This window comes from Callorhinchus milii, unplaced genomic scaffold, assembly GCF_018977255.1.
Source record: "Callorhinchus milii isolate IMCB2004 unplaced genomic scaffold, IMCB_Cmil_1.0 Scaffold13, whole genome shotgun sequence".
In the NCBI taxonomy this organism is placed as follows: domain Eukaryota; kingdom Metazoa; phylum Chordata; class Chondrichthyes; order Chimaeriformes; family Callorhinchidae; genus Callorhinchus; species Callorhinchus milii.
In genome coordinates, this window is record NW_024704754.1 from 15284829 (window position 1) to 15305798 (window position 20970).

At 40.8% G+C, this 20970-nt stretch overlaps 1 protein-coding gene across 2 annotated transcripts; it reads right to left on the reverse strand.

The window, feature by feature from the left end:
• Positions 1-6019: 6019 nt before the first annotated feature.
• zcchc10 (zinc finger, CCHC domain containing 10) lies at positions 6020-13602 on the reverse strand. 2 transcript variants are annotated; one of them, XM_007891460.2, is made up of 4 exons: positions 13447-13602; positions 10589-10750; positions 9449-9487; positions 6020-8057 (listed from the first exon to the last, which is right to left on the reverse strand). In XM_007891460.2, exons 1-4 carry the CDS (start codon positions 13485-13487, stop codon positions 7805-7807), a joined length of 495 nt encoding a protein of 164 aa, XP_007889651.1. In that variant the 5' UTR covers positions 13488-13602; the 3' UTR covers positions 6020-7804. The 2 variants fall into 2 exon arrangements, with proteins under 2 accessions (XP_007889651.1, XP_042195883.1); XM_042339949.1 differs by lacking the exon at positions 9449-9487.
• Between the last annotated feature and the right edge of the window lie 7368 nt (positions 13603-20970).

Below are 20970 nucleotides of genomic sequence, written 5' to 3' on the forward strand. Positions count from 1 at the left end.
CGCTCCTCCTCACCACAGCCAAAGGAGAAAAAACTCCTCGCTCCCGCGTCTGGCGCCCAAATCCCAAAGGATTCATCGTAACGACGAAGTCGACGTCACTCTGAGGATCATGGTGAAGACTTGGCTTGGTGGGGGGGGTCGTGGTGGTGGTGGGGTGGTGGGGGGTGGATTTGCGTCGACTTAAAAAAAAACACACAACACAAAAAAAATCATACCGGCGCCATTTTAGGAGCAGGAACAGCTGGTAACCAGGGAGAGGGCGCGTCACGTGACCGCCCTGCCGCCAAGCGCGCTGCATGCCGGGATTCTCCTCTCCCCCCCGCCCCGCCCCTCCCCTCCCCCGGGGGTGGGTGGGAGGGGGGGAGGGGCTGCTCGCCGTCACGTGACACGGTCGGACCCGTCACTCACGTGACACGGTCGTATACGTCACACGCACCCATCACCCCCCCCAGTTGCATTATTTGCTCCATCAGTCCATACTGGTTGAGCTCTTCCTCCTGGGGGTGGGATAATAATAATAATAATAATAATTATCACCATCTTCTTCATCATCGTACTAATCCTGGCACGTACACAAATTGGACGCTGCATTTCCGCACAAAAAGTTATTACATTTATCATGTGAAGTACTTTGAAAAGTCCTCCCGATGTGAAATATACTAATAATAATGATAATAATAATCCTTGCATTTGATACAGCGCTTTTTACGTCGGGAGGACGTCCCAAAGCGCTTCACAGAACACACTGTAAAGTGAATTGACTATATTTGTGGGCGAACGCGGCAGCCAATTGCGCACAGCAATGTCCCACAAACAGTCGTAGATTGAAAATGACCAATTTATTATTGTTTTTGGTTTTTTGGAGGGATTATTATTAGGCTCTGTGTGGAGTAAGGAAACTTGCCCAAGGTTTCGCCCTCTGCCTGGAATTGAACTCAGGTCTCTCACTTGCAAAGCGAGTGCTCTAACCACTGAGCTACAGGACTCCACGACTGGACTCCACGACGAATATCAAATGTAAGGATTATTACATTAGGCTCGAAATGCAAAGCAGGTGCACAATGTATGAAAAAATATTTATTTTTGCATTCTTTTATTATAAGTCAAACGTATCAAAGTAGTACTAGTTTAAAACTTAACTGTGCTGCCTCGTTTCATAAGCTCACTTTAACTTGGGCCAAAATCAAGATTGTCAAATGTCCTTTTCTGTATCAAGCATAAAGAAAACATGATAACACAGAAAAAAACAATGCTCAGATACTGAAATAAAATAATAAAAAAGCTGGAAATGCACAACAACTGAAAAAGAAAGGTTAAGGTTTGAAGGCAAGTCCCACCCAGTGATCAAACGTTAAATATCTATCTTTTTGACTGAACCCGTTGTGCATTTCTATTCATATTAAAAAAGTGACAACTCGCTAGATCTATCACCAGATTTTTGAGTAGGCTGTCTAGAAATGTAGCATTGTTCACAAAACATCTTTATCTTTCTGCTGTTGATTGACCTGCACATTACCAGTATATCTGTTTGAATTCATAAAAATCCCGACAGTCTAATTGACAGCATTTTGGAGCTATTATCAGACTTATGCTATCGAAACATTTTCTAAAATGTAAGTGTAACATTGCTCCCATTTCATGGTCCCAGCACAACCTTGGCACATCCCTGATCAAATGACAATGCCCCTCCTGTTCTCCCCACATCCTATAGCAGCATGTGATTGGCAAGGTTTGAAATTCAGTGGCCTTACCAAATTTTACATCATCCTCATAACCCCTTTGAAGTTGCTGCAATAAGAGGGGACGCAGCTGGGGATTTAGTATCTTTGTTAGTTAGGGAAGCAGATGAACCAACTGGATGTCATTTTTGGCACAATACTAGCCACATGCCTTGACATGATTTGCATCTGAATGCTTAATAAACAGGAAAAAGTTTGCTAAACATTGTCCCATACACAATAAGTCTGTCCCTTTTAATTAACCAAAAATCTTTGTGTGCTGAAATCTACAGGATCCTAAAATCATTTGGCTTCAGTTGGATTGTCACATTACACAAAAAACATTAAAGGTGACAGCTCACTATGCAGGTCATCCAACCCCCAAGAATGATATGCCCTTGACACAGACAAGGTATTATTTTTTAGGCATCCAAGTAAATGTTGCCCATATCATTCCACACAATACATACAAGTCGAATTTATTTGTATTTTAGCCTTTCTCCTTTCTTGTCCCCCTCCCCCTGCTAGTTTTATCTCAAATTTCTTCCCTTAATTCTCCTTTCATGAAAGTGATGAATAACCCTGCAGTAAATTTCACAGAGTTAGCAGCAGTCTCTGGTGGATCACCCAAGTGAATTTATGAGAAAGCTTGGAATGTTGGTTTTGGCAAGTAATTCAACCAGTGAAGCCTAACCCTGACCTCATATGCATTTTTCACTGGAATGGGAGAGGAAGAGACATTGAGTATTGACAATAGAGCCAAATCCTTGTTATTTTTCCTCTATGTAGACTGGGGTTGAAGGCCCATCGTATCCCCATTGCTGTGACAGCTGAAATTAGCTAACAAGGCGTGGATCAGTGAAATAACCTGTAGCTTTTCTGGCTATAGCTGAACCACAAAAGGAGCTTTGTTAACTTTTTATTCTGTTCTTGGGCAAGTGTATTAACCAGTGGCTGATATCATGGCAGACAGCAATAGAAAACAAACATCTGCAAATAAATCATGAGATTTTAGTCGAGTATTAGGTTTTATTTTAATGCATTTTATAGGGGCACTGCATACCATGTAACACTCTATTGGATAACATATGAGCTGGAGTCTATTACAAAGGCAGCAATTCATCCGGAAGCTCCAATTACATCATAAACATAGCAAAGCCTTGGGAGTTTCATTTCTCAACTGTATATCATCTCAAGCCTGATATACATTATATTCTTGCAATGCAGTCCAACCATTTATTCTAAATGGAGGCAGTTTTGTTGCATTTTGGTCACTCAGTTTTGTATTGAATGTATTAAGTCCCATGGTGGACAGGTGGTACGGACAATGAGTGAACCACTTTGTTTGACCCGAGCTGGTGTAGGCCACTTGATCTGTAGTGGAGTGACAATGGTTTTTATTTCACTGCATTCAGCGATTTTACCCGAAAACAAACACCTAAACAGAGAACTTTGTTCCTTAAACCAATTTTTGTTTTGTTTCTGGGATGTGACAGGTGTTGGGAATCTGTGGGGGAAAAAAACACAAACCTCATTGATCGTACCTTATCTTATCACATGTCTATTTGAGTAGGAACCCAGTTGTTAGTTGATTGGCAGATGACTGTCCTGGGGTAATAACCCCTTCAAAAAAATTATTTGGTCACTCAGTCCATGACTGTTTGTGGAACACTGCTGGGCGCAATTGGCTGCTGCGTTTCGTCCACAAAATATATGGTCAATTCACTTTACAGTGAAGTGCTTTGAGATATCTCAACGACGTAATAAAGTTCTATATATATCAAATGTAAGGAATATTATTTTATTACCCCAGGACATTGTGGATTCCTGTAGCTCAGTGGTTAGAGCACTTGCTTTGCAAGTGAGAAATCTGAGTTCAATCCCAGGCGGGGCGAAACCTTGGGCAAGGTTTCCTTACTCCACACACCTAATAATAATCCCTCCCAAACCAAAAACAATAATAAATTGGTCATTTTGAATCTACGACTGTTTGTGGGACATTGCTGTTCGCAATTGGCTGCCGCGTTCGCCCACAAATATACAGTCAATTCACTTTACAGTGTGTTCTATGAAGTGCTTTGGGATGTCCTCCCGACGTGAAAAGCGCTATATGAAATGCAAGGATTATTATTATTATTATTATTATTATGAGCATTGAGAATCTGTTTACATTTTAAGTGATCCACACAAAATATTAAAGTATGTCCTCATACATGCTTTTATTACTTTGAGGCTTGATTACGCAAACTCATTGCTTGTCGGCCTCCCCAACTTCTCCCTCCATAGGATGCAGATCATCCAGAATTCTGCAGCCCGTGTCCTCTCCCACACCAGGCTCCATGACCCTATCATCCCCATCTTCGACCAAGTCCACTGGCTTCCCATCACACAGAGGATACAGTTCAAGATCATGGTCCTCACCTTCAAAGCCCTCCACGGTCTTGCTCTTCCCTTCCATCCTGCTCACTCTCTCCGCTCGGTGGGCTCTGACTGCTTCATGTCCACCGCCTCGCTCGCCCCACTGCCACTCTGCCCCCACCCTCTGGAACTCTATCCCGCAGTCCCTCCACCTCAACCCCTCCACTTGCCACCTTCAAGACCCATCTCATGACCCTCATCTTCGACCATGCTTTCGATCTCCCTGCTTCCCCGCCTGCCCTCCACACTCCCCGACCCCGATAACTTTGGTCCGTAACTTTGTGTCCAGCACTTTGGATGTCCTCCCGACGTGAAAGGCGCTTTACAAATGTAATTTTGTTGGTTGTTGTCTTATTCCCCAAAAAACATACATTATTTAGAACCTATTAATATACTGGACATTTAAGATACACTTTTGATAATACAAATAATAATAATAATCCTTGCATTTGATATAGCACTTTTCACGTCTTCTCAACGTCTCAAAGTGCTTCACAGAATAGACTGTAAAGTAAATTGACTATATTTGTGGGCAAAACGGGTCAGCCAATTGCGCACAGCAGTGTCCCACAAACAGTCGTGGATTGAAAATGACCAATTTATTATTGTTTTTTGTTTTGAAGGGATTATTATTAGGTGTGTGGAGTAAGGAAACTTATCCAAGGTTTCGCCCTGCCTGGAATTGAACCCAGGTGTCTCGCTTGCAAGGCAAGTGCTCTGACCACTGAGCTACAGGACTCCACTAATTACACTATATTGATTTCAAATCACAATGCAAAACTCTTCAATTACAGCATAATGTTAACATCATTAGTGAAGTAAACTTTCTGTGTTCAATATATATTAAAAAGGATAGCTTCAATTTCAGATTAGCATTAAACAAGCTAGCATAAACTAGTTCAAAAGCTCCCTCAGATACAGAACAAGTTATTATAATTTCATAGACCAATCCCCTAAATTACCATCTTAAACTTAAACAATGCCAACATTTGTAATAGGATGGTACGAAGATTAAAACCCCCCAAAATTTTAAGAGACTTCACTGTCCTTTATTTGCAATGCTTCTTAATATCATGCACAGAGGCTGTTATTTTATTTGAGATTAAAACATTTATTTATGGATCAAAATTTCACTGAATCTGTAATCTTATTAAACCCTCACAAATCAATATCATGTTGGCCATCAACTCACATTGATATTGAAGTCAGTAAACCTTTGATTGCTGGCGGCTGCTTTAAAATCTTCACTCTGTGGGCTGGCCATTTGCAATAGTTAACATTCGGTGACTCTGAAAAATCCTTTTCCAGCAATAGTTTCAACACATCAGTTTCCAAGTGAGAAATGTTCCCAAGTGTTCCCTATCCATTACAGTAACAATATATAAAATAAATCGGAGTACGCTTGGAAGTACAACTTTCTAAAAATTAACAACCTTAACAATCTCTCATCATTACTTTAAAAACCAAGGCACTCTTGCTCAGCTACTCAAAGTTTTTCAAAGAGATAAAGAAGCTGAGAGTGATATGACAGAAGATTGGAAAGCAAGACGAAAAATGGAAGTAAAAAATAAGAACGCAATTTTCCACCAATTTAAATAAATCTCTTATCTTAAACTATGAAAACTAATGGAGCGATGTTCAGGAGTTTAATCTTGAATATATCTACACGGCAATCTGTATTTAATAAATATTAATATTGAAATGATGTGCTGCGCTATTTATTTTCATCTAAGCGTCGTCATGGGTTGAATAGATATCTATTAAACCATTAGTGCATTAGTCCATGGGGAGCTGGGGAGACATCTGCAACTTTATAATTGGATAATATGGAAGAAATCATATAAAGAGGTTAATACCATTATATATACACAATTCAAGAGTGATAAGATTTGAAATATCATTTTAATAACTTTTCAGCATTTAAAACATTTGCCATTAGTAAATTATATTTTCAGAATTACTTTATTCAGCATGCTGAGGAAAAAACAATTGACTTGGTTCAACCACTATGATGCAGGTATAAACATTGTAATTAACTGCTCACAATGCTAAGATACAATAATTGGTACGGTTTGAAAAATGGGTACAAATGCCCAGTCTTAAGGGCAGAATATACAACTCAGTGGCAACCACCTGCGATTAAAAGGGGAACGATAGTGTAGTGATAATAGGAAAAGTGACGCATAAATCACAAGCAAAAATGTTTGGATACATTTGCTGCTGAATCAACTCCAATTACAAGGTTTCATATCCCTGCAATCGTACATCTGAGAAGATGCAGTGAAGACATATAGAGCAAGAACATCTGCAGTACTTATCCCTACACTATGTTCTCTTTTAAATAAGTTTCCATAATAAATGTAATTTCACTATAACCATAAGTCACTGTCTTAAGCTATCAGTATTGCATTGGGACTCGCTAAAGCAGTGACATTGGAAAGCCAAGGCCCCATCTTGTTGCATGTTACAGGTGTCCCAAGCATGAGGAAAAAATTGTAATTACTCAATAAAGTTAGCAAGACTATGATGGACATCGTTCTTCATATCTATTAATACCTTTGTTTAATCCATTAAAACACACACAAAAACCCGAAAGGGTTAGTGAGAGGTTTAGAGAACCTTAGAATGAATAACCTTTAAGATGATAGAGGACCTAAAACACCTTACCATCCAGTGATGGTTGTCATGATCGACTTACTGTAAGGTTGTTCACCCTATTTAAAAAAAAAGTTAATAGAACAATTCATAGGATTTGGAGATGATGAGATTTTATACCAGATGTAGAAACAGCTGCTATATGTAAAAATGGCTGATTATCTGGTCATTTGTAAGAGTAGTGGACTATTTCTATTCCGATTTAGTTAAACCCCATTTTCAATCTAGTGCTGTATAATCTAAACTTATCAAGAATAGCTTCATGGCCAATTGGTAAGAGAATTGTTCAGGGTACTCACATTTGATCGAAGGATTTCCCAATATGTATTGAGTACGTAACAATATTTCTGTTTAGTCCAAAGGTCACCAAACCCGTTAGTATTTCAATTAAGTCTCTCTACAGGTTTCAATCAGTGGGTAAACAGATAGATTCAGTATCTCTTATGAATAGATTGCAGATTACACTTGCTATTTAAAACAACAAACAAATCAAAACAAACAAAAGGACCGTCACAAACTACAGTAAGTCAAAGACAGGTGAGACGATTATAAGGGCAAGGTTCAGGTTTGTGAATTTTAAATTTAATTTGGAAATGGTACAAAAATAGCAAAGTATGCACTTTACAAGCAAAGGCAAAAGTACAGAAATGCAGCACTGTTGCCATTATTTCTTTACCCCTCTCTGGTACAACCATGGAGCTTTCTCCCATTGTTGATCTTGGGAACAGTCACTTTGGTGAACCAGACCTTCCTTTCTCTTCCCCCCCCCTCCACCCCTTTTTTACTTAATGGCATTTAGCTAATGAAACTGTAATGTGCAATCCAGAGGAACGATGGGGTAGAAATCACACACATGACAGACGAAGGAAGTTTAGGTCAGATTCACAAAGAGGGCATATCTGAACGTTAAGTAGATTCTAAGACTGGCGGGTACTGCAGAAACGATTGGTAAGTTTTAAACCGAACAGCTTGGTATGAAATGTTTCCGACTACAGTTCACACAGGGAGCAGCATCACGATTTGGGCTTCTTTTTGGGCGGTTCTTCATCCGAGCTGCTTACGCTACTCCTGGAACTGGAGTCAGAGTCCGAATCAGAGGATGATGTTTCGCTGGAGGAAGAGGACGAGGAGGAGGAGCTGTCGCTTGATGAACTATCCTCGTCGCTGCTGCTGTTGTCCGAGGAGGAGGAATCGGATGATGATTCACTGTCTGAAGAGGACTCACTGGACGAAGTACTGCTACTGCTGCTGCTGACACTCTGAGATCTTGAAGGTAAAAAAACAAACACATGAACCAGAGAAATTACTAATTCATTACAGGGGATAAACAGATCTCTTATTAATAAAATGTATATTTACAATATATCCATTAGGGTTTCATTCCTTTGTGTCTGCTTGCCTTTGATTTAATCGAGGATTCATTTTTAATACAAAGGGACTTTTCCTAAGTTTTTTTCCCCACAATGGAGCATTAAGATAGGACATCATTACATTAACTGCGGTTAAAGGATTTTTAAAAAAAAAGTGTTTTCCTATACCATTAGCATGCAAGGGGATAGGAAGCTTGAAATATCACATGAAAGCTACAAATAAATTATATTTGCAACAGATATTTCTAATCGACATTGACAAGATTTCACCTTTTCTCTAGAAGGTTTACAAGAAAAGTTCATGTTTAAAAAAAAAACCTTCAAACTTTACAATAAAACAAGGCTATTTAATTGCTTGCAGGTTTTCAAATAATGGAACATGCCACTTCACTTCAACAGATAAAGCCATGTTCTTTGCCACAGTATTTTGATCATGACAATGATAAATACACTTTTGTTAATTCTGAAATATGCTAGTCTACATCAAGAAACCATAATAAATCAATTACTTTACTCCATCTAGACTTTCTAACAGTATAATAAGTGGATGTAATATTTGTAAAAGACAAGTTAAATACACCATAGAAAATATTCTCACCAGGTATTAATAGTTAATTACCTCCTCCTGGTGACATTTTTGTAGCTACACAATTCACTGCCTCAAATTACCCGTACAGACAGCAACAGATGCAAAGAGCACCTTGACATTTGAACAATGCTACTCAGTTAAAAATAGCTCAGATTCTCTGCCACATATGGAGCTTGAGAGAAATGTTGAGAATCTCAGCAGTTCAGATCTCCTTAGAATGCAGTATATTTTTGGATCCTCCTCAACATCTCGTTGGGTTAGAAACACTCCATTATCTGCTGCTGTGTCGTACAGTTTGAGCTAATGTTAGCTGAGTTCACTCAGAGTGGCAATTGCGGACGGGGAATGAGAGAGAAAGAAAGGTACCATATAATTGGGTTCAACATATCAAGATGGAGGAGGTGAAAAGAAAGAGGGAGAAAATCACTATCACTATCCAGTAACTTGTGCAAAATTCAAAGTTAAATATACCATCGTAATTTGCAGATAAACACAGAGGCACTGATTACTGGAAGGCTTGTTATTGAAATATTCATGTAATGGCATTTAAAGGTTAGGACTGTTTCTGGGGAAATGAATTGGAATTAATCAAATATACTTGTAGAACATATTGCAGCCCTAACAGAGACTTATCTTGCTTTGACAAGGAAAGTCTGAATTGTGCAACTAGGTCTTGTTGTTGTGCTGTTAAAATTTACCGTTTCTTCTTGGTCTTTTTTTCTGTAGCTCCCTGAGCACTGTTGGAAATTAAGAAACACAAGCATTTAAATGTTTCGGATTGAGGATATTTTACAACTATTATTCATTATACCCTTTAAGTTGTTTTACAAATCCCAACAACCCCCAAACAGTAGTTTAATGAGCTACATTATAATGAAGGCTTGCTTATTGTACGATTGGGTGTTGGAACCTGACATTTATTTATCAATAGAATGTGCACAAATGGCAGCTTGTCCATTTTTCATTACGTCACTTTCAGCGATTGCATCCTATTGTGTATGTATATATGTGTGTGTGAATATATATATATATATTAATAGTAAAATAGTAAAATCCCAAGCAGTTAAAATGGGGCTTAACGTATTACAATCTGTAATATAAGCAAGTGTTCCTATAAATTACAGATGAGAGATGACCTTCTATCTATGTTAATGTGTTATTCTGTTTTTTTAAAAAAAACTTTTTTGTAACAACAAACGGCTAAAATTCACTTTTATTAAGTGAACCCAATATGTTTAATGTTGACTAATATTTATTCTCCTGACTCTCCAGTCGTATTACAAATGACAGTATTAAACCTTGAATACTGGCTTTGATCATTCCTAAACCAACATGGGTAGTTTTAGCGTTAATGAACCTGCACAGGAAATAATACTCCTGGTGATATTAGTTGCTCTATCTCATCTCAGGCATAAATGTTGAAATTTTCAATCATGAACATATATCTACCCTCTCTGAAATTAATAAATTACAATAAGGACGCAAGCTTCCCTATTTTCCTAATTTTTAACTTCAGCCTTCTGGTATCTATTATTTTAGTATTTAACAGCGGCAAGCATCACAGCCAAGTCCAATCCTGTCCTCGTCCAATCTAAATACTTGCATATTTCCAGCAGGGAGTTACTGTATAGTGATCACAAATAAATTCATCTTCCTCTCTCTTAGTCAAGAGACACAGAGGAAATCTTTGAAACACAACGGATTTAGCCAAGATCTATAAATTCAACACATACTGGGAATCCAAATTTGAACCTTTCAGTTATGTATGACTGAGTTTATCCTCTGAACTGTGTTGGGGGGGCGGGCGTTAAGAGCAGCTTTTATTATGAAACACTCACCTGGGTGGCAATGCTAATGCATTTTGTTTCTCTTTCAAAGTCTTCTTTAATTGTACTGTCCGTGATGGTCTGTGTAGATATTTCCGCTTTCCAGTGCATTCGTAGGTCCAGTGGCCATATTCTAAACATTTCTGACATCGAACATGTTGCTTATTGGCTTCCCTAAAAAGATGACAAAATCAGAATAATAAATAAACACTGCTTTAATAAGCCGACTTATTTGTCATTCACTGCTGCATTCACTTACAAAATACAGACACTATATTTATAGTAAATACTGCTTTGCAACATCCTCCTGATGTGAAAAGTGCTAAATCAAATGCAAGGATTATTAGTAGGTTTATTTTACTTAATTCAATGGTTTTCAAAGTAGGACTGTGTAAAGAAACCAATTTGCATTTTGTTTCTATGCACAATTTACCCATTAACAAATATCAGTGCAAAAAGAGTTCATAATGACATTGGAAAATCACTCCTCCCTATTCAAAAATGGATGCTTATTCAATCTAGATCAAGTGGACTGACAGATCCAATTGTGAGACATGATTTGAAGCACTGTACTCATGATTATGTTTATTCATCTGCAAAACGTCAGCAATGCAGGAAAAAAAACATTAGATGAGAATAATCTGGAGACAATTACAACAGTACTGCATTTCCAGTATTATAAAGCAATACTTTTTCCAAGTCTGTTCTCTGAAAATGAAAATACACAATACTCATGCAGATTTGCAATTGCAAACAAAATGGGAGGGATAAACACATAGAATTTCTTGCACTTGCGCAGATGACCAACACACCAACCAAAACCGCACCTTTTCATCTCTTCTGATAAATCTATTCTCTACTAATCTTGCAATCTATTGTAAATGGCTAAATCCAAATCGTGTTAACAGCAGTAGAGAGGTCAGTGATTATAAAGGGGGAGCGTATTAGGATTTAAAAGTGAGGTCGAGGATCTTGAACTTAATCTCTGATGAATGGGAAGCCAGTTGAGCTGGGCAAGGCTGAGTGTGATCGACTCACAAAGCCAAGTTCAGAAGAGGACACGAGCCGCAGAGTTCTGTAATCCACATCTGGGATGCAGTACTAGATACAGATCAGGAACGTCTCATGTTTGATGCCAGTCTGGAATGAATTGTAATTGCAATCAGGAAGCAATAAATTAACCTGCGCTGAGCTCCCTGTCTTCATTTGACTTGATACAGATGTGTATCTGTAGACAGATTTGGACTCGTCTGTGATGTGTATCACTAGGTGTCCAGAATGCATGCGAATGACCGCTTGGCAGAGAGACCAGCAATCTGACAATGTCAGAAAGGTATTCGGCAAAAGAAAAAACACCTAAAGTAAGGGACTGGATAAAGCAGGATGTAATCTACACATTTAGTCATTCACCTGCAAAATACATAGTTGCAGTGCTTAACAGTAATATCTGGTGAAACGCTTCAAGACATCCTCCTGACGTGAAAGATGTTACATCAATTGTAACAATAATTATCTAAATGCCTTCAGGAAAGTAAGGGGCGGGGGAGGGGGGGGGAAGAACAAGAGTACTCATTTTGGAGGAGTGTGACGTTCTTCCATTTGTTTGACTGGACTTGTAAACTGTCTCGAGCTGGTAAATCTCACCAGCATTTTCATTTTCAGTCCATTGATAGAATAATAATAATCCTCGCATTTGAAACAGTTCCTCACCACGTCGTCCAGATGTCTCAAAGCGCTTCACAGGATATAATGTAAAGTGGATTCACTGTATTTTGTGGGCAAACATGGCAGCCAGTTTACACCTAGCAATATCCCACAAACAGCCATGGAGTGAGTGTCCAGTTTTATTTGGGGGTTTATTTGTTGACGAAGACTAAGGAGAGAGAAACACCTTTCTCTTTTCCTAACCCATCTTCCCGACACATCCACCTGAAAAAGCAGACAAAAGACGGGAGCTCGGTTTAACGTCTCATCCGAGAGACTGCACTTCTGACAATGCGGCTTCGGCCCCCCCCCACCCGACGCGCCATTGTAATGTCAGTTCAGACTACGTGAGTTCAAGTCCTGATGTGGATTCGGAGGCGAGAGTGCTACCTACTGAGTGCTGGAGGCTGATACACACGCGCGCACACACACACACGCAACAAATACCACCAGCAGTGTACGTGCAATCCTGCAGCGCCGTGGTTATGAGCTCTCGCCTCGCAACCTGGGTGGTTCGATTCCCGGCAGGGCGAAACACCGGGCAAGTTTCCTTACTCCAAGCGCCTCTGTTTGCCGAGCAGTAAGCCGGAACCCGGCTTTTAAGTCGTTTAGCGGATCGCTTTCTCCGGGAGCAGTGACCCCGTCGATTTTTTAAAAAAAATAATAACAGACCGGTCTCCTGAATGCACGGCCGTTTGCGGGGGTGGGGGACGCCGCCCCGCGCGCGACTGGCCGCTGCGTTTCGTGCACAAAATACGCAGTCGCTACACTTTTACGGCGTATCCTGTGATGCGCTTTGAGACGTCTCGAAGACGTGATGAGGCTCTGAGGTCGAATACAATTATTATTATCACTGGGTGGGTGGGGGGGGGGGGGGGGAGAAGCGAGGCCTGAGGAGAGGAGAGGGGAGAGGAGGGGAGTGTGTGTGTGTGTGTGTGTGACAGCAGCGTCTGAGGAGGGCGGCGGCCCCGGGCCTCGCCCCCCACCACCACCACCTCCTGGTCCTGGTCGAGCGAGTGAAGACTTCCCGGGAAGTGAGAAATAGCAGCGTCAGACCCACACCCTGCGGCCTCGCCAGCCGCCAGCGAGGGGACAGCAAGCCCGAGGTGCTGTGGCGGGGGGCCGGGGGTGGGCCGGGGGGCCGGGGGGGGGGGGGGGGTACTCACGCTTGCCTGCGAGCGATCAGCCTGTGCATAGGCGTCGCCATCTTGTCTTTTCCCGAAATGCCTCAGTCCCGTCACTAAGCAACGGCCCGAGAGCCCACGCCGTGTGCCGCCCAAATACCGCCCGGAAAGTAGCCCCCAATGCCGCGCATTCCCGACCCCCCCCCCCCCCCACTACCCACCACCCACCACCCAAAGCCCTTCCCCCCACCTCCACACACTGCCCACCACCCGAAGCGCAAGCGCCAGCACCAGAGAGAGAGAGAGAGGGGGAGAGAGAGAGAAAAAAAAATCCGCCCAATTGGGCGTGAAAGCCGCCCAATCCGGCCACGTTGCCCTTCAAACGTGTGGCAGGAAACCCCAGAGCTTCTCGCAGAAGCAACGCGTTGCTTCGGTCGGGCGGCTTTCACGCCCAATTGGGCGAGATCGGGCGGTTTCCACGCCCAATTGGGCGAGATCGGGCGGTTTTCCCCCCCACTCTGAATGAGTGTTAAAAAAAAATCACAGGTTTTTTTTGCCTAATTTTTTTTAAACCCCCCCCCACCCCCAAACATTTTTGAATTTGCAAAGCGTTTTCTTTCCTCGGAAGACGCTTTCTTACGTAGGTTCAAAAGGGCTGACCCTAAATTGCCCGCTCTGCTACCCCCAGAGCAGACATACTGGGCTACTTTTTGATAATATGTAATAATAATATATAATAATAGTCATGACAATAATCCTCGTATTTGCCGCAGCGAGAGCCTTATCAGGCGACGTCTCAAAGCGCTTCACAGACTATAGTATAAAGTGAATTGACTGTATATATTTGCGGGCGAAACGCGGCGGCCAATTGCGCAGAACAGCGTCCCCCCACCCCGAGAGTGACCAAATTATTATTATTTATTAATTGGGCTAGTATTTGGTCGACTTTGGGCACGACACGTGTATTTTAATTTGTTCACGGGATGGACAGACAGATAAACAGTTTGACTGAGGCTAATCGCTCAAGTTCTTTATAACCACTTTTATTCATGCTTTTTTGGTCCAAATCAAGTGTCCGCCTTGCCTCATTAAGTAATAAATAAAGTAATCCTTGCGTTTGGTATCCATTCGTATGAGGATATAGATGGCAGAATACATCTTGGTCCTTCTTTGGATTTGTATACGCTTATTGTGGAGAACACCATTCAACCCTCATAGTGGACCGATTCTGCTCTTAGCACTCCCTTCAACTGCTACTGCTCGTATTTCAGACCTTTCTCGGTCCATTTGACCCCTCTGATGCCTCCAATCAATCAGAACTAAGTAAACCAGCACATCTTTCCGTGAGTGAACCAGAACCCGTCAAGAATGCCTCAAAAATAGAAAAATACTGAGACATCAGCCTCACTGTCTCAATCCTACCACAGCCCCTGTATTATTCCCCACCTCGCCCAAAACCCCTCAACCCCAGCTCGGGTGCAAACCTTGGAACGTCCAGCCCCTTGGGACATCCTCCCGACGTGTAAGTCACTATATAAATGTAAATTTGTATTGTATTAATGCACAATCTCAGGCCATTCTCTGGCCTCTGAGTCAATGCTGTAGTTACTGCTATAGCTGTAAACTGTCATGTCAATATTTGTGTATTCTTTCCTACATATTGATTTAGTCAGGATTACCACATCTTGAGCTTTCAGTAAAGTACAGCAGTGACCTCACCAGGGGTTTCATTAATTCATTGTGAAGTGAAGGAGGTTTTAAAACAAACATAACAGGAAACAGTACATGGACAGCAGAATGTACAGAAATACAGATAAGATTCCATGCAAATACACCAGAGGATAATTTTAACAGCAACGAGAATGTTTTCCAAGCCTGCCTCTATGTTTTTTTTGCGTCTGACTAATTTTTAGGGCTCTTTATATCATGCCTCTCAGGACAAGGTGCTGTTAAATCTCTGGCAGTGATATGCTTCAGGGGCTTTTAAAAGGTAGTGCAAGGAAGTGGGCAAGAGAACCTGGAATGAGTCACAATGACTGTCTCTCCCAAGAGGAAGTGGCTTCTGATGAGGAGCTCCACTAAATGGAAATTAATTTGAAGAATAGTGGATGTGTCCTATGACTTTGTGGGTTAGCGCATTGGAGTATCAATGACTGCATTACCGTGCTGTCTCATTGAGGCTTCGTTCCATTGAAACCTCTGTATCTGAGCCAGAATAACCCATTGGCTTTGGACAATATAAATCTCACTAATTTCTCTAACACTTCAGAATGGAGCTGTCTCAAACGTTCTTTCCGATTTGAATCAGTTTGGTCTTGAGCACCAGTCCCACGCACAATGGAAAATGCAATTTTTACAAGGTGATAAATCTGCTACAGAGTACTCCCGGCTGTGGAAATGTATAGCTCCTCTGTCTTTAAATAAATATGACAAAGAGGGGAATTTGTGCACACACCCACACATGGAGCATGAACTTGGGTTGAGAGTAATAACTGAGTCAGATCCTCAACGTTGGACTTTTTCTCATATATCTCCATGATGACTGAACATGACAAGATATTTGTCAATGTGTCCTCTTTTTGCTTTTGCAGTGACCTGCCATTAACCTACTTGTGCAACGTTAACAGCGGGAACTGTTGTGTTCAATTGCGATTGCAGCATTCATTCAGCCCTTAAGCTTCCTTAAAGGAAGGTGCCATTTAATGCATTTTCCAACGTATTTTTAATTTCGCAAGTGAAACAGAACACACAACGCACAAGAGAATAGCTATGTCATTCTCCCACACAAGTGGTATATAAGAACAGGGACACCTAAGTGTCATATTAATTTGAATTTATTCCATTTTGTGCGCAATTGGCTACCACGTTTCATCCGCAAAATATGCAGTCAATCCACTTTACAGAATATTCCGTGAAGCACTTTGAGACATCTCAATTACGCAATAAGGCGCTATATCAAATTCAAGGATTATTATTATTTTTACAGGTTTTTTTGTGCTGTTTCTGATGTAAGACGGAAGTGAACGATATTCATTGAAGCAAAGTGTACAGCAGAGGCAATAATAATAATAATAATCCTTGCATTTGATATAGCGCTTTTCACGTCTTCTAGACATCTCAAAGAGCTTCACTGAAGCATATATTGTAAAGTGAATTGACTATATATATATTTATAGGCGAAATGCGGCAGCCAATTGTGCACAGCAGTGTCCCACAAACAGCTGTGGATTGATGTGACCAATTTATTGTTTTTTTTTCTTGAGGGATTATTATCAGGGGTGTGGAAACTTGCCTAAGGTTTCGCCCTGCCGGGAATCGAACCCAGGTCGCTCGCTTGCGAGGCAATTGCTCTAACCACCGAGCTACAGGACTCCATGTCACAATGGTTATGCAAATGCGGTTCTCAGCGTGGAACTTTATTTTCTCATACGCTTCTGACCAAAACTATGTGACACATTTCTCTGCATCTGTGTGGAATAAAACGACAGCTTGCACTTACATGTGCTAAAGTGGGTCATTCATTTCATGGCTTGTGCGACATTGCTGTGCCCAGATTAGTTGCTGCGTTCGTCTATAGAATAGACAGTCACTATACCTTGCAGTGAAGCACTTTGAGCAGGCTCTGAGATTGAAGTTTTAAAGTAAAAATCATTGTGAATCGATTACGTATATTTTACGTACTGTTTGAATCTGAACTCTTTTACGATGCTTACTGGCGACTGACTTTCCATTGTTCGAGACTGTGAAGCCGCTGAAACAATGGCCACCAGATGGTGTGAGTGTACCACATGTTTACAACATGTTATAAAAACTGTTTTCTTTTCATATAGAACATTCCTAGTTTTTGCCATAATCCATGGGCTCCTGAAGCTCGATTCACGCTGGTGTAAAGCTTCCAGCCAAACTCTGCTACCTCGTCCAACTGGCCATCTCTCATTGTATGAACTGAAACAGTGAGACTCAGCAGTCTATCTTACCACAGAACCTGATCTTTTCCTTACACACACCCTGTTTTGCAGGGTCACTGGAGAGCAATCCAAAATGGGAACAGCGGCTTTTACTCTTCCATAGTTCATGCATTTTGAGGCCAATTATAGTACTACCTTGGCTGAGATGAGCTAACTCAGCACAGATCAGGGCTCAAATTTGGCTCATTTCTGGCGTGTGTTAGCTCACTGCACAGTGCATTGATTCACTGACTCATTAGAGCACCTTTAGGTTTCTGGGGTATATAAAGAACACATGGAATAGCTCATACTTTTCTTAACGTGAAACCTCTAACCCAAACCTCCAGTGCTGCCTGATTGTCTGGCTATTGTTTCTCCGACATGCATTGCTCTGCTGTCTGTTCTTCCAAACGACAGAAGAGACAGACAATTCTAAACCAAGGAGAGAGGGAGGATTTGACTATATCATAAGAACTAATTGGATGGCAAGCTCTGTGGAAAAAAATATATATAGACCAAAACTTTTTGAATATTTGATTTGTGCTCATTTCTAATTTTGTCATGCTGGTTGGCACGGTGATGACACACCTCACAAATCCAACGCGGTCTCACATATTTTATGGGGTGGAGGTGCACATTGCTGCTTTGTGCAGCTAAAATAAGAGTAATAAAGATCGTTTCACAGCTCCCCTGAATGGGAAGGTCCCAGATTCGATCCTCGCTGTGTGCTGAGTTGGCTGATCTCAGCTTTCTGTAGACTTGATGTGTCTGATGTCAGGCCCCAATTTAGAGCAGCGAGAGTCACATAAGGTTCTTAATCCTTTTCCTTTCTCCTGATGCCTTCTGTATGTGTGCGTGCGTGTGCGCGCGTGCGCGCGTGTGTTCAATGTGGCTGTTGATTTAGTTGCAAAGTCATTGTCAAATAGCCTGCAAACATTCGCTGCCAAGGGTCATCTGTAAACAATGACTACTTGGGGCATTAGTAATAATCCTTCCATTTGATATAGCGCCTTATCATGTCGTTGAAATGTCTCAAAGCTGTGTGACTGGAGTTTTAAAGTGCTACAGACCTTGATTTCTGCCACGAGAGGGTGTTCCCAACAATGGTCTCCAGTAATAATAAAAATCCTTGCATTTGACCAAGCGCTTTTCAGGTTACAAATTGCTTTGTCAGATTTTACTGTGACTGTGTATTTTGTAGGCAAACTGCTAATACAGTACTTTATTGTGATTAGTTTATTGAAGGCCCCTCATAAAAGAAACCTTGGACTCTAGCATTATAAATCTGTTTATATTCATTACAATACAAATTTACATTTATATCACTCATTTCACATTGGGAGGACATCCCAAGGCAATTAGCAATCCTGACACCCAAACCAGGGGGGAAAAAAGAGGGGAAGTCGGAGGGGCAGGACGATGGAAAGCTCGGTTAAAGAGCTGGATCTCGAGACAGATCTTGAATACAGCGAGGAAGGGAATGAAGTTGATAGGACTGGTTGCTGGAATGGAGTTCCAGAGAGGGAGCAAATATATACTCCAGTTGTAATACTCCAGGTGTCATAATAAAAATTGCATATCTATGACCAATATTTATATATATGCTGTAAATGTCTCCAGATCAGTTTGTGATGTTTCCTTGTGTCTGCCAGACTGATTTAAGAGTTCCTGAAGCCAATTATCACATGACTTTAATTTAATTTAATAAATAAATTAATAAATTAATTTAACAAATTCACTTTACAGTATATTCTGTGAAGCGCTTTGAGACGTCTTGAAGATGTGATAAGGCGCTATATCAAATGCAAGGATTATTATTATTATTGTATTATGACCTTCAAGCTTCTTTTCTGTGGCACGTTCAGATCCATCTACACTGAACTAAAGAAAAAGAAGATGAGGCTGGAGTCCCACTGAACGAGTGCGAGCCCATCAGAGCCAGTTTTCTCCCAGAGGAGACAACTACACGTTTTGTAGAGATATAATTGCTGGTCTATACAAGTAACGGAATTGTCCTATTTTGTGAGATATGCAGTAAGATGTAATTGCGAGAAATAATCTTACCTAGTGTAACATCCCTAGCAGAAATTGAACTATTCATAAACAGAATCACGTGAATGTCAGAGAACTAATAAACACGGTTTATATAGGAACTGCACCTTCTGTTTAGCGAAATGTAAGAGAGGGGTAATAGTAAGTTTAGATCATGGTTTCCATGATATTGTACAGCGTGTTGAAGCATTGTACTGCACTATGAGATGGGATCAAGGATTTTAATGATGAACAATAATAATCATTGCATTTGATATAGCGCATTATCACGTCTTTGAGACATCTCAAAGCGATTCACAAAATATTTTGCAGGCGACAGCCAATTGCACATAGCAGTGTCCCACAAACAGTCATGGATTTAGCGACCAATTGTTCTTTGAAGGAATTATTATCCTTGGAAAAGCGATTCTCTAATCAACTCACAACTGGGTTCCTACTTATTGCTAGGTAAACAGAGGCATGTGGAGTAAGGAAACTTACCCAACGTTTTGCCCTGTCGGGAATCAACCTCAAGTCTTTCATTTGTGAGGCGAGTGCTCTAACCAATGAGCTACAGGACTGCACATTTTAATTGTTAATTTGTGAGGAGTTAAATTTATTCCCATTAGAAGAAAGATTGAAGGAGACATGTTCCAGGTCTTTATAATGATGAAACGCACAGATGAGGCAGATTGATGTGTAAACAGTCTTTTGATTTAGACTGTGAGAGCAGAACTAGAGAGCAGAGGCATAAAATGAAAAGGGCACAAATTTATTGTAGCTTTCACCTTCAGAGTGTGAGGCATTTTTCTACCTCTGACATGGCAGTCCATGGGTGCACTAAGATGCTTTGCCAATAAGGGCATTATTGATGCGTATCCTTTGATGAGATTAAACATTTCCTTCTTTACTCCTGACAATCGAGTGCTGCATCTCAAGCAAATTGGCTAATGGTGTAAAAGGAGCCCACTGTCTGGCATTAAATTAGACTAAATTACCACCTAACCCATGTGGAAAATTTATGTCACATTGGGTGTGGTTGGAGAAATGAAACATTTACCATGTAAATGTTTAAATTCCTTATCAATTGTATTTCTCACCACAAAGCAAAACAAAATACCCCGGTACGACAAAAATACTCTTGTATCTTCAAAGGATTGTTACCAATCCTTGTAAGACTGTTCCTTATTCTACTGTTCTCAGTAATATCAGTAAACAATCCTTGCATTTGATGTTGTCATTATTGATATCACCAAGATGTGATTGAATCATATAGTAATCCCTGGGATTGATTTCACCGTCTCCCATTTTTCTCGATGGCGTTCAGTAAACAGAAACTGGAGTTGTGTTATGAGTCAGGTGTAGAGAGTGTCTCTTCCTTCTAATTTTTCTGTCCTTCCCTGAGGGGAACATCCATACCTTCTTTGGCTGTTTCCTTTGGAGTGCTGAGACTGTGAGCTCCACGCTGGGCCATCTGTTTCTATTTGAGTAAAACTGCAGATTTCCCGGAAAGCTGTAATATTGAATCACAGACAACATCCAGATATTATTTGTTTAGTTCACACACAGTAGTTGACTCTGAGTCACA